Source organism: Orbicella faveolata, unplaced genomic scaffold, assembly GCF_042242905.1.
Source record: "Orbicella faveolata isolate gen_17 unplaced genomic scaffold, um_ofav_v1 contig_25, whole genome shotgun sequence".
Lineage (NCBI taxonomy): Eukaryota > Metazoa > Cnidaria > Anthozoa > Scleractinia > Merulinidae > Orbicella > Orbicella faveolata.
Genome location: NW_028301553.1, coordinates 9,127,501 through 9,141,756, shown reverse-complemented (window position 1 = coordinate 9,141,756; position 14,256 = coordinate 9,127,501). Strand labels below are relative to the sequence as shown.

Genomic DNA, 14,256 nt, shown 5'->3' with positions numbered 1-14,256 from the left:
GCACATTGGGTGGGACCGCTAAGGTATACTTAGCTCTTATTAACCGAGCTGGAGGTCTGTATGGGAGAATCTTGACCGAGGTCTGTACACGCGACCGAGGTCAAGATTCTCCCATACAGACCTCCAGCTCGGTTAATAAGATGTTTATTACATGGCAAAGAAGAAAACTTTAATTCGTTTAATGTAACTGGTTTGCTAACATTTTGCTTACGAACGGCGATGAGCTTAACTAAAACCTGCCGAAATTTTCTCGTCCTCTTTACTTTTTTTTGTCATCAGGCTTTTTGGCACTTCCATAAATGATTGAGAAGAAAATAAAAGAAAGTGGTGAACAGTTTTGTATTTTAGTTTGCTACTTTTTCAACGCAAAATGAAACCGGTCTCGATGCCGGTCTAGATAGGAAAATTTAGACCGCGGTCAATATCGATTTTAGCCAATCAAATTCGTGAATTCGGTAGTTCCCAGTCCTTGTGAGACACAGCCATATAATAACAATCCTTAATTCCAAACCAACGTGTGAAGTCCTGGGAACGAGAGGCCGCGCGCGCAAACGTCACAAAAGGCAACGGAACAAACAAATTGATGTCGTCAAACAACATACATTCGCTATGTAGCAAACAACGGTTGGCATTCCAATTACAATCCAGATGAAGTTTTTTTATCGCACGGCTGTGGAATGAGGACTTTCTATTTTGTATTGCTGAGTAGCCTTGCCATTTGTCTTCCTTCTAACACCGTCGAAGGTAAGACAACTTTCTTTCTGAATAGATGTTAAAGAATTTACCAGAGGTGAAGCAGGAAGCGCAAACTCAAATAAGAGGCTGCACTACACAAAATTGCAATGTGTGCAAACACTAGTAGCGCCAAGCTTTGTGACTGTGATGGTGGAAAAGGGAAATCCGCAAATTTCAATTTCTTACTTACCTACGCGCAAGTAAATTGTAAACTTCGCAGAAACACTAACGGCCTTATTTTCAGTGGCTCGCGTGCTCTTCATATGGGCGCATAAGATGACGCCAACCATTAGACTCCATTCAAACATTCATAACATTCAAACTCCATTCATAACATTCAAACTCTAGAACCTTAAACTATATTAACCGTAGTATCGCGATGAGCCGAAGTCAGTAGGGAAAACTAATTCATTTTATCTAAATTCTACCCCCAGGTCACCGGCTAGCTTGTAGATAAAGCCATTTTAAGTAACGGAAGGCCAATTCCTTTAATGCTGATCTTTTTATGAAACGTTTCATATAAAAGACCTGAAAGATAAGGAAATGCGTCTTTTTTGTGAATATTTTAAGTTAAATTTTAACATCATCATGTGGTATGATATCTTTTAATCGTAAACGAAATGAAGGATAGCTTTTAATGCAGTTTCCCTCCATGTTCAAAACTTTTATCAGGTCCTCTAGTGTTTTTTCTAAACTCTTAAAATCGGCGTAATTCACTCTTAACGGCCTCATTAAACGCTGACTTCACTGGTTGTTCTGAAATTCAAAACATCATAGATGTTTGTTAGGACTCAAGCTACCGGCTTTCTATTCCAAAATGAAGACAGGCTTTTCATGGCTTAGCGCTATCGAAGTAACAGAAGGATCAAAACCTTAGTCCCCGTTCACACTACGCCTTAGGAACTTGAAAACAGAAGTTTCACTCTGAAAACGCACGCATCAAATGTTTTCCATCCTAAACTATACGCCGCGGGAACTTAAAAACGCAACATTCACCGGTCATTTAGGATTTGTGTGTTCGAGGAAAACTCAGGCAACGAAATCACAGCATTGTCGCTACGCCATTAAAGTGTTTTCCGTTCCCATGAAAACGAAAACCCAGCGTTTTCAAATTCCTCCTGTTTGAAGAGCGTTTTCGAAAAGCTCCGTTTTCGTGACGGATTAGTGTGGACGGCAGGCCTAACCTTAGAAATAAAGCTGCGCTTTCAAATTCATCCGGCGTGGTGTGGATAGGGCCTCAGCTTCAGATACTGGTAACTTTACAGGTAATCTGTAGTGATTAAACAACTTCGACTCCGTCACTTCATCGTTAGCAAAAGCAAATTTGCCGTTTTTCTGTACCGAAACCAATATTATATACTTTTTTCGTCGAAACCCTTAATTAAAGTTTCTGTTGTTCACTTTTCTACCTACTCCAGGACGCTTTGTGTTCGCTTATGACACTTCAATCGCTTCAGAAGGATCAAATGCAACGTTTACCTGCCAAGATATGGAAAGAAAACTCCCATTAAAAATAACTTGGTCATTTCAAAGTGCCTCTGTTGGTCGTACGATATGTGAAAATGGCTCCATAGCTCCTGAGATCAATAGACATAAATACCAGCTATCAAAATCATCGACAAAGTTGCAAATTACTGATCTTAAAGTCAACGACACTGGAAATTATACGTGCTGCGTTGAAGGAGAAAATGATGAAACCATTTTGAGTGCAACAGCCACCTTATATGTGAAAGGTAAATTAGCAAATGCTCTTTTTCTGTTGCTCACAAATGTCCGCAATGTTCAATGTCAACTATCGGTTGAGGAAGTGTCCGCTTTCATTACACAAGAAGATACACGTAGAATTTCCTTGTGCGCTGTGTTTGGCTAGGATTGTTTTCTGAGGACAAGACGAGTTTCATGTATTTCGTAAAAACGAACAGATACACAGAGTAGTTCATATCGTTCAAGAACAGTGCCTGAATATCGTTGAACACTACTTTAATTGGATGCTAGGATCGTAGGAATTCATGCTGGTCAGTCGGTCGGTCACGCATTGGGTCAGTGGGTCGGTGGGTTAGTCCTTCATTGGGTCATTGGGTCATTGGGTCACTGGGTCAGTGCATGATCAGTGGGTCAGTGGGTCAGTGGGTCAGTGGGTCAGTGGGTCAGTGGGTCATTGAGTCAGTGGATCAGTGGGTCATTGAGTCAGTGAGTCAGTGGGTTAGGGCGTCAGTGGGTCAGTGGGTCAATGGGTCAGTGGGTTAGGGCGTCTATGGGTCAGTGGGTCAGTTAGTCAGTGAGTCAGTAGGGTCAGGGGTCAGTCGGTCAGTCGGTCTGTCGGTCAGTCGGTCAATAATCAGTCAGCTAGTCGGTCAGTCAGTCTGTCTGTTAGTCACTCTGCCTCTGCCGTCTGTCTGTCTGTCCGTCCGTCTGTCAGTCAAATTAAAAGTATCACAGGTTCCTGTAAGTACGAGGCGAGATCGTCATGAAATATTGTGCATGATGTCGATATTGATTATCGTTGTGTTTTCATGTATCTGCAGGAGTCGTTTCTATAGCTTCCAACAATTTTCATCCATCACCATCACCTGCTTCGATCGTGTCAACTGTGATGATGAGAACTCCTTTATTACCAGAGACTACTGAAGCGACAATCTCCGCAATTCCGCCCTGTGGAAGCTCTTTCAACAGCTCAGGTATAGTTGCAAATACGTTGAAAGCGTGCTTTCGGTCAAGCTTCTGACAAGAACAGGCATTGCTTTGCTTCAAAATTTCAAGGATGGAGAAAAAGAATGATAACTAATGTACAGGTCGGACCGAGATCGGAAAGAGTGGTAGAGAGAGTACCTCTTTTCCTGGACCAAAGAGCAATAGGCCAATTTCGATATATTAAAATTCTAACTTGGCTCCGAGGCTTAGGGGAATAAAACAAAAGAAATCGCATCAAGGATGAGGAATGAATAATTAGTTTCTTTTGTTTTGTTCCCCTAAGTTTAACAGCCAAGTTAGAGTTTTATTATATCGGGATTGGCCTATTTGGAAGACACACTGTAGTACTAGTCTTAGAAGCCACTGAGGTCAATAACTCGAGCAACGCAAAGTCGCACTTTAAACTCCCACTTGTACACACATGCACGCCACTAGCTTGGTCATGTGACCACTGTTCATAGTCCCGGATGTACAGAGGACACCAGACACTCTGTTTTAAAGGCGAAACAGTGTATTTTGTTACAAAATTCTGAGGCATAATCGCCGGTCATTCCTTTGCAGTTTCTTTTAACGAAAGAGAAACGTCGCCCAGTTTGATAAAAGTTAAGGAAGGAGACAAACTCCAACTAAAGTGCAGTTATTGTGTGAAGTCATCAAAAGAGGATGCTACCTTGTCTTGGTACAAAGACGGTCACGTGATTAGTGACGGGATCAAGAACCACAGCGCTGTTCTTGGTTTTCCTGTGGTGCAGCACAACTTGGACGAAGGGCTTTATAAGTGCGTGGTTACTTACAAGAAACAGAACATTTCAAAACTCATCACTGTTATTGTCACGCAAGGTGATTTCTTTAGAATTTGTTTTATAAACACGCATTCAAGGAGCTACGTCACTGTTTGAGCATCTTGAAAAGTTTAGCCTACATTTTTCAAGTTCGTCGTTTGTAATCCGTGTCAATCTTCTCCATCCTTAGCCATCTTTGTTCCTTTCTGGTTTATTATTATCTCTTTGGTGTCTTCTATTTTATTAGACTACTATTAAAAGGTTTCTTTCCGTTTAAAGGTAATTTGAAAACAGCGTACAACAATCACATCTCCAGTATGGAGCGACGGAAATCGAGGCACAGTAGTAATGTTTGACGAGTTTCACTATTCAGACGTTACCTCTCAACCTCGTTTCCAGGTCTTTTCCCTTTCCTCCCAATTTCTAAAGGAAAAGCCCTGGGAGCGAGGATGAATGCCATTAGAAGCCCTTTGGCTACGCTCATCTCAGGTGCATACCAGCGGCTATATTCATCACGAACATGCTAGCCTGACTAGCCTAGACCTAAAGCGTTTTTTACGATAACTGCAGAAATTCTCGCGCGCTCAGTGGTTAATTTTTATTGTCAATAAGCGGACAGACCCTTGAATTTATAATATATGCGATGCGTCAGCTAGCGAGGGAGGACAATTTGACAATTTGTTATCGTAAAAAAAAAATTGACGTCAGTTTTTCATGCGTCTGTCCTGTTATTGACAATGAATTTCGTCATAACATTGTCAAAGTAGTCAACAGCTACTGTGACAATGTTATGACGAAATTCATGATCAATAACAGGACAGACGCATGAAAAACTGACGTCAATTTGTTAATTCGTGTTTTTGATGGTCTCATTAGAGTTCAGATTCCTCTGAGGAGAAAATACCTAATGACTGGGCTGCGTTCTGAGCAATGCACAAACCTAGTCAACTAAGAACCACATGTTATCTACCCTTACAAATGTGCAATTTTTGCATCGTGGAGAAAACAGGTGACAGGAAATTCACCAACTTAAAACGACAACAATTTCTTAGAACTAACGTTTAGAGGAGGTAAGGTGCTGAAATCACGATTTCGTAGCTAGCAGTAAGCGTAGTCCCTCTTTCGCTTAGTCCGTCGTGCGTGAAGGGTTGCCCAAATTCTCAAACCATGAAGAATTTCAGATGATGTTTAAAAAAAATGGGCAAATTGATCAAAATACCGAAGAATTTTTCCATTCTTTTGTTTCTTCTATCCACAGCCGAGCCAAATCCTCTGTTGTCCAGCGTGTCAGCTCAAAACAAGTCATTCCTGTCCGTGCAGGTCATTTGGCGTCTTACAGCTCATGGCGTCTTTTCTGCCGCTCGCGTCGTCAGCCTCAAACTCAGGTTGTTGAATTCCAGTGAATGGAGCCATCAAATTAACAACATATCACAGGAGCACGTGTTTTACAAGTTTGAACATCTACAGCCTAACAGTGTGTACATCCTGAACATAACACTCCACAACAAAGACAAACAATCTGAGAGCAGGGCAGTCGTATTCTGGTCAGCGGCTTCCAACTCTTCAGGTACGAGGATCGAGCGGGACTCTGGGTATTCTGTGGAAGCTGCGAATGCTGTGCTGACAGGATTGTCAAACCATAGGGATTTTCAGCTGATAACACTTGTCATTACATCTCTCAGTTACTACGCGCGCTGTAATTGGTTAAGTTAGCGGGCGGTATTTCACTGAACGGCCCGCTAACATTTAATAAAGCTGTTTTTGTTGCCAAAATATTTCCTGATTAATTGCCAAGTGTTCTTAACTTTTATAGCAAGTAAAAGTTTAAAACTTTCTTTTACTTCTAAAATTGTGTATTAAAACGTGATAACGAATTAAAGATTTCAAATTAATTCGTTTTGCTCCGGCGTGCGTCAGAAATTTGAAGTCATTCCGCGTGAATAGAAATCGTTCCTGAACCTGTCATACGCACAACAGAAAGATAATAAATATCTTCGATTCCTAACCTCGTTTTCTCGATTCGTACTGTAAGTTACGGATCCTCGTTTTCCCCCTTCGATTTATGGCCCAAGTGCGGTTCGCAACTTACAGTACGGACCTCAAACTCGGTTAGTTAGGCGTGTAAACTTTGACTGGTCTATCGTGTATTTTATCTATGAAACTGATTTTGTAAAATCTCTTTCAATTTCTGCCAAGAACGTTTACAACGAAGAATCCTATGTTCTTTCGATTTCAGAATCTGATCAAAGATCGTTGCTTCTATATCAAGTCACCAACAGAAGAGCTCTAGGCGTGGCGCTAGGCATCATAGGATTGCTTGCGATAATGACAATAACATACGCTTGTGTCACGTGGTGCCATTCTGACAAAAATGGCTACTCCATTCCACCAGGACAGCAGAAGCGATGTGTAAATGATGAGAACGGCGCGCTTTTTCTAAGAGACACTACAACTAGTTTGTCCTACAATAGGTAAGTTCTACGATCAATGTGTTCAGTTCATTTCTCTGTGACTGTTCCCCTCTGTCGTGCTGTATTCATTTGTTGCATGGGGAAAATGACGATTAAAGAAGGCAATAGGTAGCAAATAAACCCTAAATCAGTCGCCTTTGACTTCTAGAGTCATCCCGTATTTTTATTATGTGGCTCTAACACAAGTCTATAAGAGTTTGACCACATTATCAAACTCCTCGAAGTTCGTCAAAAATACAAACTCCCATCTCGGTGTTTGGGAATGTGATCAAACACGGTCTTAAGTGTTTGATATATCTTCTCAATCGAAACTAAACTAATCTATGCTAGTCAAGATCAGATATCCAAACACCGTCACGGACATGATTTCCTTTGTTTAAACTTGATGAACTATTAAAGAAACTATATCACAAAACGGAATTCGGAATTACTTTCTTTTTCACTTTGGTACTCCCTGAAGTGAGTAAGGCCGGAGCGACTAAACTGGACTAAGGCATATCATATTTCTGGAGTAAAATCAAGTTGCGCGCAAAATTTTCAATGTGGCTACATAATACTTCGATTTTTCTCCCAGAGATTTGGCACAAACCAGTATTTGGTTTCCTGGAGAAATAGCTTCTGTCGCGCCGTTACATCGTTAAGTGTTTTTTGGTTAAGCGAGATCAATGTTATGACGGAGGTAATTAAGATGGTCATTTATTCTACCTAGCAGTCCCTAGACACGACTACCTAGCGACTTATTTCGGCCATTAAACTTGTTATTTCAGGGCCTTTGAAGACGATAAGTTCGACTGGATGGACGATGAGATAATATCGTAAATTTGTGGTCTATAAAAAAATCTTTCAGCGTCACCAATATCGCAACTGTACTGGAGTCCTCTTATTCCCTGGCATTTAATGATCAGTTCAGTTCTGAATTCTCTCTGAATAAACCCGGCACTCAAATACAGTGCTGCATGTGATTTCCTCTTTAATCAATCTTAATTAAAGAAGCCTCTTTACTGATGTCCCTTCTTCAAAAATATGGCCCTAAATTTCTCAAGTTCGTTGTTGGTCATAGCCTCACCCTTCCACACTCTCGACCAATTTCCGTTCCTTTAGGGTCATCAGGGGCAGATTCAGGGGGGCTGGGTTGGGTTGGGTGGCTAGCCACCCCTTCTTTGGAGGGACAAAAAAATTAAAAAAAAAAAAAAAGAAATGAAAACAATCGTAAATACAGTTGGACCTCACCAATTCGAACTCGGTTATTTCGAATTCCTCGTTATTTCGAACTCAAAACCATTTCCTTTGGACTTGCCCCTCAGTCGTTTTCTATTGGTTATTTCCAACTCCCGCTATTTCGAACTATTTTTCGTTTCCACTGAGAGTTCGAAATAGCGGGGTTCAACTGTGTCAAAAAAGAAATAAAGGCAAACACTCTGGACTGGTACCTCATCGATTGATTCCAATTGCAAATTCGCCACATTTGGGAAGAGCATACCCTATTATTCTGCAACCCCAAGATAACAGCCCCCCACCCCCCTCCCTTTGATGCATCCGCCCCTGCGGTATGTCTTCGTATATTGTTGCCCACATTTTTTTTATTTTCCATCGTTTTTAAGCCCGCCTGAGTTATCTAAGATGAGCATTTTGGTTATTGCCCTTGGTTTTTCATTCTCATAAATTTGGCTGCTGGAATCAGCAACGAAAATCTCTATTTTCTTTCACCCACAGTTCATTTTTCATTTTTTTCAATTCATCATTTAAAAACCGGAACTCGAAAATTGACCGTATCCGTGTCAAACACGCCTTGTGGAACCGTATCCGTGTCAAACACGACTTGTGGAACATAAGCCCAGCCGCATCGCAAAGAAAATACCTCTACAACTTCCCAAGTTCCTGGGCCTCAAATTTCGCCACGGCAAACCGTTTTCGGGTCACGTGGTCCGGGTCGTTCGTCTGGGAAAGGTCACCGAAATCAATTGACCGTGAAGGCCTAGGAATAAGCCGTACAGGAACTAGGCAAATCTACAACTAGTCCACGGGCGCCCCGAATGAACACGTCACATCACTTTTGATTTTTTTAATGTGTGCCGTTCTGAGTTTTGCTCTACAAAATATGGCCTAAAAATTAATCTACAACAAGCTCGAAATTTTACAGGGTGTCAAACTATACACAACTATGTAAAAAACTGTAATACAATAATCTCACCTTAAAATTACAAAATTACCCCTAGGTAGGTATTCTTTATTTATCCACGGTGTCAATTCTCATCAGACGTGCTCTTCCATCAAGCCGTGCTTACTTAACTAATAAAATTATATAATGTAACTAAATTAACTATCTGTACAGAATTATACTAAAAACTATCAAAAAACTATCCTATATATTTATTAGCTATCGTGATTTAATCTTTAATCCTAAACTGTTAAATTGATTTTTTTTTTGTTCAAACTAGTAGGCTCACATTAACAGCTACACTAACACTGTTAAATATTTGAATAACAATCTTCAAAAATACTAAAAGTTGTAGTTACTATTCAAATTAAGAAAAAATCGACAGAACTAGAGAGTTCCTTCTTACGTCAGGTTCTACGTGGTCAATGTAGCTCAATAAATTAAAAGAAACACACTTATCTCTTTCATTGAGCCACTGGTTAGGTAACGTTTGAGACGTAATGTAGAAAACTAAGCAATGTTCCTAATAATACATCTGTTAACGTACCTTAGTTGTATCCATTTTACACTTTTTCGACATAATAAATAATTCCAAAAATATATCTAAGTGAAAGCGCATATCATTGGATATCTGTCACTGTTTCTCCACTGAGGTAGATAATTGTTGTAGTATTCACCAAAACGGCTAATAACCAGATCTGAAAGAGCGGATGAGGACAGTTCCTGTGCAATTTAAAACCGGTGGATAGTCTGGAACATCACTCATCGTTGGTGAAACAAACGCTGCATTTGGTAGTCCAGAAGTCTCTGATTTCGGACCCCTTAAACAGTTAAGTCAGCATGGCACAAGAAGCGTGCAGTATGTTGCTTAGCAACTTCGGTCAGGAAAACGCACGCTCAACACGGACTCATCACGCGTTATTAGCTAGAGCGCGTGACAAAAATGCCACACATAAATTACCATAATCGTGGAAATCTTTGAACTTTGCGGTCTTGCGCATTCTACTGCTCTTCAGGGGCATTAATGTAGCTTACATCAAAATTGTTCAGATCAATAGAAATCTGAAAACAGAGAAACAAATCAGGTTCAGTGATACAACGAAACGTTCTTCATCAAATGAAGGTACTTTAAATTATACTGCAAGTTCTGTTTACAATTTTTCTTGTTTTCTTGTTTGTCAGGATTGTTTTAAGTCTGCTAGAACATTTGTCTTGATTTATTTGATGGCGCCATCTCGCCCGCTCGGGTAGCCAATCACAGCGTAGGATTTGGTTCATCTTCCTTATTGGAGACAAGACATTTATTCGGGATGGGACTGTCAGCATTTTAAATTGTTCATCGTTTTACAACATTCAGTTTGACTGTCAAACCGATACATCTTGTATCGTTTCCTTGCTTCAGTGATACTCACCTTCTGTGCAGTCATTAGTCTGTGCAGAGTTTTTCCTAACTCCAGGAATGTCGGTCTGGATTCAGGGTCCTCTTGCCAACATTGCCACATGATGGCATATCTACAATTCAATTCAATTCAATTCGTTGTTTACACTATAAAGGGCTTTCACACACATTTTATAAGGTATTGTAATGAAAATAGTAAAATATTAAAAGATATTTAAAAGCTGTAAAGAATAAAATTCACATGTGAGCGGTGACCAAAGTAGCAAGAGCTTTCTGGTTGAACACCGCCATGGTCAAGTTAATGGCAGCAAAACAAAAAGGTAAAAAAGTGTAGGAAATTTATAACGTCCCTTCTGGATGAAGAATAAAATTTTAGTCGGTCACGCATTAGTTGGTAAAGAATACTTACAGTTCATCAGTGCAGTACTGTGGTTTTGGCATTCGGTAACCGATATGCAGCTGACCAATGACTTGATCTCTTGTCATGCCTGGGTAGGGATTGGCTCCTGAAATAAAAAAAAATAAAAATTTCACAAACAAAAACTTTATACTTATAGTTAAACATACCTTGTTGTTACGCTTTCGGCGGCACATCAGGCGAGTTTGGTTGAGTCATGGTTCGTATTTTGACGGATCGTAGTCAAGCCAAAATACCCATGGCGAGCCCAAATGAGACTAATAAGTCGCCGAAGCGTATCAAACAAGGTACGATTAGATATTCACCGTACCCAAATTCGGCCACGTGACCATGATATCGTAACCATATCGGGTCAGTGACTTGATACCGCAGGATATCAGCACAGTAGACACCGTTTCTGATTGGCTAATTACGAATAAGGGTGCGGTAATGTAGCTTACTTTTTCTTGGAGAAAAATTTCGTACACCGCCGAATCATAAAATTTGAACAAAATGCATTGCATTGCAAACACAGCGAATAACGAGACAACCGCAGGCAGAAGCTGATTAAACCACATGTGGAGAAAAAATTTCATCTCTAAACCGAACAAAATGCTATTTTCAGCAGCGCAAGTTAGGAACAAAGGACAGTTTCCACAGGAAAAGTTTTAAAACTGTATATACTTTGTACAATTACACTGACTAATCCATTAGGGAACGCGGAGAACTTAGGACAGAGTAGTTTCCAAGTACAGTTCCTTGAAGCACTTTATTGAGAAATTCGTCTCTACAACTTATTTAAAAAGATCGTAGCGACAGTGATTAGAACATTTACCTAACGTGACAATCTCCCATAACAGAACACCATATGACCAGCTGCAAGAAAAAGACATTGAGGTATCATGTAAAATATCTTGCACTCAAAAAGCATATTGTCAAAGACAACGTTTGAAGTTGCTAACTATACTTTAAACATTGTAGCCTGTAATAGCTGGAAGTATTCGCTCTTCCGTCTTAACTGATAACTAAGGTGAAGAAGAATATTATATGAGTTGAGACTGACAAAGGCTTGTGATTGTGTATCTGTGAACAAAATTTACGATTTACTAGAATCCAGTCTTCCGGGATTAACATTGAACACTCGATTGATGAAATTACTAAGTGGCTGAAGAACAAGTGAGACACGAGTGAAATAAGTAGCACGTCAGAGGCACGTGATACTATGACGTCGTTTTTTGTTTTTTTTACCCAGTTATCACTTACACGTCACTTTTTGTAGTGGTTATTCCCTTAAATATCGACTCTATCGCCATCCAACGAAGAGGTAACTCCCCCTGAAAATACAAAGGAACAAATATGACCCACCCACAAAGCAAGGTAACCATAAACAAGATAACGAAACGAGCGACATCACAGCTCAGTGGGACCCCAACACGCCACGTTCGTGTACTCAGGCAGCTTACAGAACCAAATAGATTGATCAATAAATGGTCGATTTTCTTGTTTTAGATTGTAATACGAGGTAAAAGAACACTCTACAACATTAGAGGCAAAAATGTTTACAAGCCAGTTTCTTACGTGCACGTGTACCATTTACAATATTTTAAAAAACGTCCAAGGAACTGCAATAGACTCACCTCTCCGGTCTTTAGATATTGCTTCTTTTCATAGATATCTCTGGCCAAACCAAAGTCAGCAATCTTGCAAACGTGTCCTTTGTCGACCAGAATGTTTCTAGCAGCCAAATCCCTGTGAACAAGCTACAAACAGAATTGAAAACCTAAAACATTACACGTTGAAGATCGCAAAACTTCGGTGTGTTACAAAACTTTCTTCGCCTTTAGCCTTTTAAGAAGCGAATATTGTTTATTATTAAAAACTGGATCATTGGATAAGACCAATTCAAGAGTTTTCATTGGTTTGGCCTGCAGTGCAGGCGTTATTTTGGGACAGAACGTTCGATAAACCAGGTTTTCGATGCAGTCATCCAAATCCAAGATGGCGGCCTAATACGAAAATGTTCACTCGCGCGCCAATAGTACGCCTGCATGCACTACACTCTATCACTGGCTTGGCCATCATGGTATATATAAACAATAGCCGCAATTTGGCGCGAAAATATGCTCGGATATTTTTTCACAGACATCATTTGTTCCGAGAAGCGAACAGTTTTCCGAGAGCGTAGTTCGAGGAAAACTGTGAACTTCGAGGAACAGATAATGTCCAAGGACAAATATCCGAACATATTTTCGCCCCAAATGGAGGCTATTGTCTTTATTCTTCTTCAAATCTTTTTCGCAACGCGCGCAGTTTTGAAAATTGGGGAATATTTGGTCGCGTGACGTGTTTGAACCAATCGCGCGCGAGCGAAAAAATTTGATGGATTATAAATAAACAATAGCCTCTATTTAGCGCGAAAAGATGCACGACTATTTCTCAGCGGACATCACCTGTTCCGAGAAGAGAACAGTTTTCCGCGAGCGTAGCTTGAGGAAAACTGCGAGCTTTGAGAAACAGATAATTAGAAACAGATAATTAACCAGGCTATTGTGTTTATTATCTTATAACTATTTTTCACAAACACACGCATTTGAAAATTGGGGAATGTCACTTATGACGTGACGTGTTTACACCAATCGCGCGCGAACGAAAATATTTTGTGGATTATAAGAGCCATCATACCATGCTCTAAAAATATGGTAAGCGTACACGTGGTTTTTTTTTTTTTGAACGTTTTTGTTTTTATTTCATTTTAGTTTTCTTTATTTTGTGGGCGTTTGTAATAAGGCGATTATTTCACGAGCTCGCGTTGGATATGAGTTGGATACTCGGCTACACACCTCGTTTGCTATCTACCATCTCATATCTGGCGCGCGCACGTGGAATAATTGTTAAATATAAATCTTGGTCTAGGCACTCACCTTCTGGCTCGCAAGATAACTCATACCACGTGCACACTGCCACGCAAATGACAACAGATCACGGTTGGTCAATGTTAGACTGTTTCCAGCCATGTTTGCGTACACAACACTACCGTGACTGGAACGAAGAAAATCCTTCAAGTTGCCCATGGAGCAGTACTCGACAATGATAAAAGGACTATCTGTTTAAATTGAACAGGCATTTTTTTTTAATTAGTAAAGACTGGAAGACTGTGCCCTCCACGAGACAGCAAAATCTCTCTGTATTTTTGATATTCACAGGACTGAGCTAATACATTCTTAGTTCCATAGAACATATTTTGCCAGTCCCTTGGCCCTTCGTTATATCGAGGCCCTACTGTAAAGAAACACTCCAACAGACTCGAATCCAGACCTCTTGACCCGAATTTGACAAACTGGCAGTTATCTCGCCGCGCAACCCATCTCTGTAACAGTGACTGGTACAAAAATAGCTTATGGCCAATATATTCATCATCCCCTTGACCCCTCCCTCGTCAGTAATGAGCCTTTTCATTTGGTAATTAAGTTGAACACACTCCACTTACTTGACTTAGTACAACAGCCAACCAAACCAACAATGTTCGGATGAGACGCCATGGGTTTCATCAGCTCCAGTTCGTCGAGAAACTCTTTCTTTTGCTGTTGGTCAGCATTTTCTGCCAAGACAAAAAGAACGACAAA

At 40.3% G+C, this 14,256-nt stretch overlaps 2 protein-coding genes across 4 annotated transcripts in view; one reads left to right on the top strand and one right to left on the bottom strand.

The window, feature by feature from the left end:
- Positions 1–547: 547 nt before the first annotated feature.
- On the top strand, positions 548–7,877 carry LOC110045020 (uncharacterized). Its single transcript, XM_089293860.1, has 9 exons — positions 548–744; positions 2,154–2,468; positions 3,047–3,076; positions 3,167–3,184; positions 3,261–3,413; positions 3,988–4,266; positions 5,467–5,775; positions 6,445–6,679; positions 7,447–7,877. Exons 1-9 carry the CDS (start codon positions 678–680, stop codon positions 7,496–7,498), a joined length of 1,458 nt encoding a protein of 485 aa, XP_089149986.1. The 5' UTR covers positions 548–677; the 3' UTR covers positions 7,499–7,877.
- An 849-nt stretch (positions 7,878–8,726) lies between these two features.
- The window catches only part of LOC110045011 (fibroblast growth factor receptor 2-like), a 15,751-nt gene continuing 10,221 nt past the window's right edge, over positions 8,727–14,256 (bottom strand). For all 3 annotated transcript variants that reach the window (XM_089293855.1, XM_089293857.1, XM_089293856.1), the window contains 8 exons: positions 14,121–14,231; positions 13,555–13,736; positions 12,271–12,393; positions 11,897–11,967; positions 11,469–11,509; positions 10,646–10,742; positions 10,250–10,349; positions 8,727–9,899 (listed from right to left, as the gene is read on the bottom strand). In XM_089293855.1, coding sequence (XP_089149981.1) covers positions 9,840–9,899; positions 10,250–10,349; positions 10,646–10,742; positions 11,469–11,509; positions 11,897–11,967; positions 12,271–12,393; positions 13,555–13,736; positions 14,121–14,231 — 785 coding nt within the window. In that variant the 3' untranslated portion in view covers positions 8,727–9,839. The remainder of the gene's footprint in view (positions 9,900–10,249; positions 10,350–10,645; positions 10,743–11,468; positions 11,510–11,896; positions 11,968–12,270; positions 12,394–13,554; positions 13,737–14,120; positions 14,232–14,256) is intronic.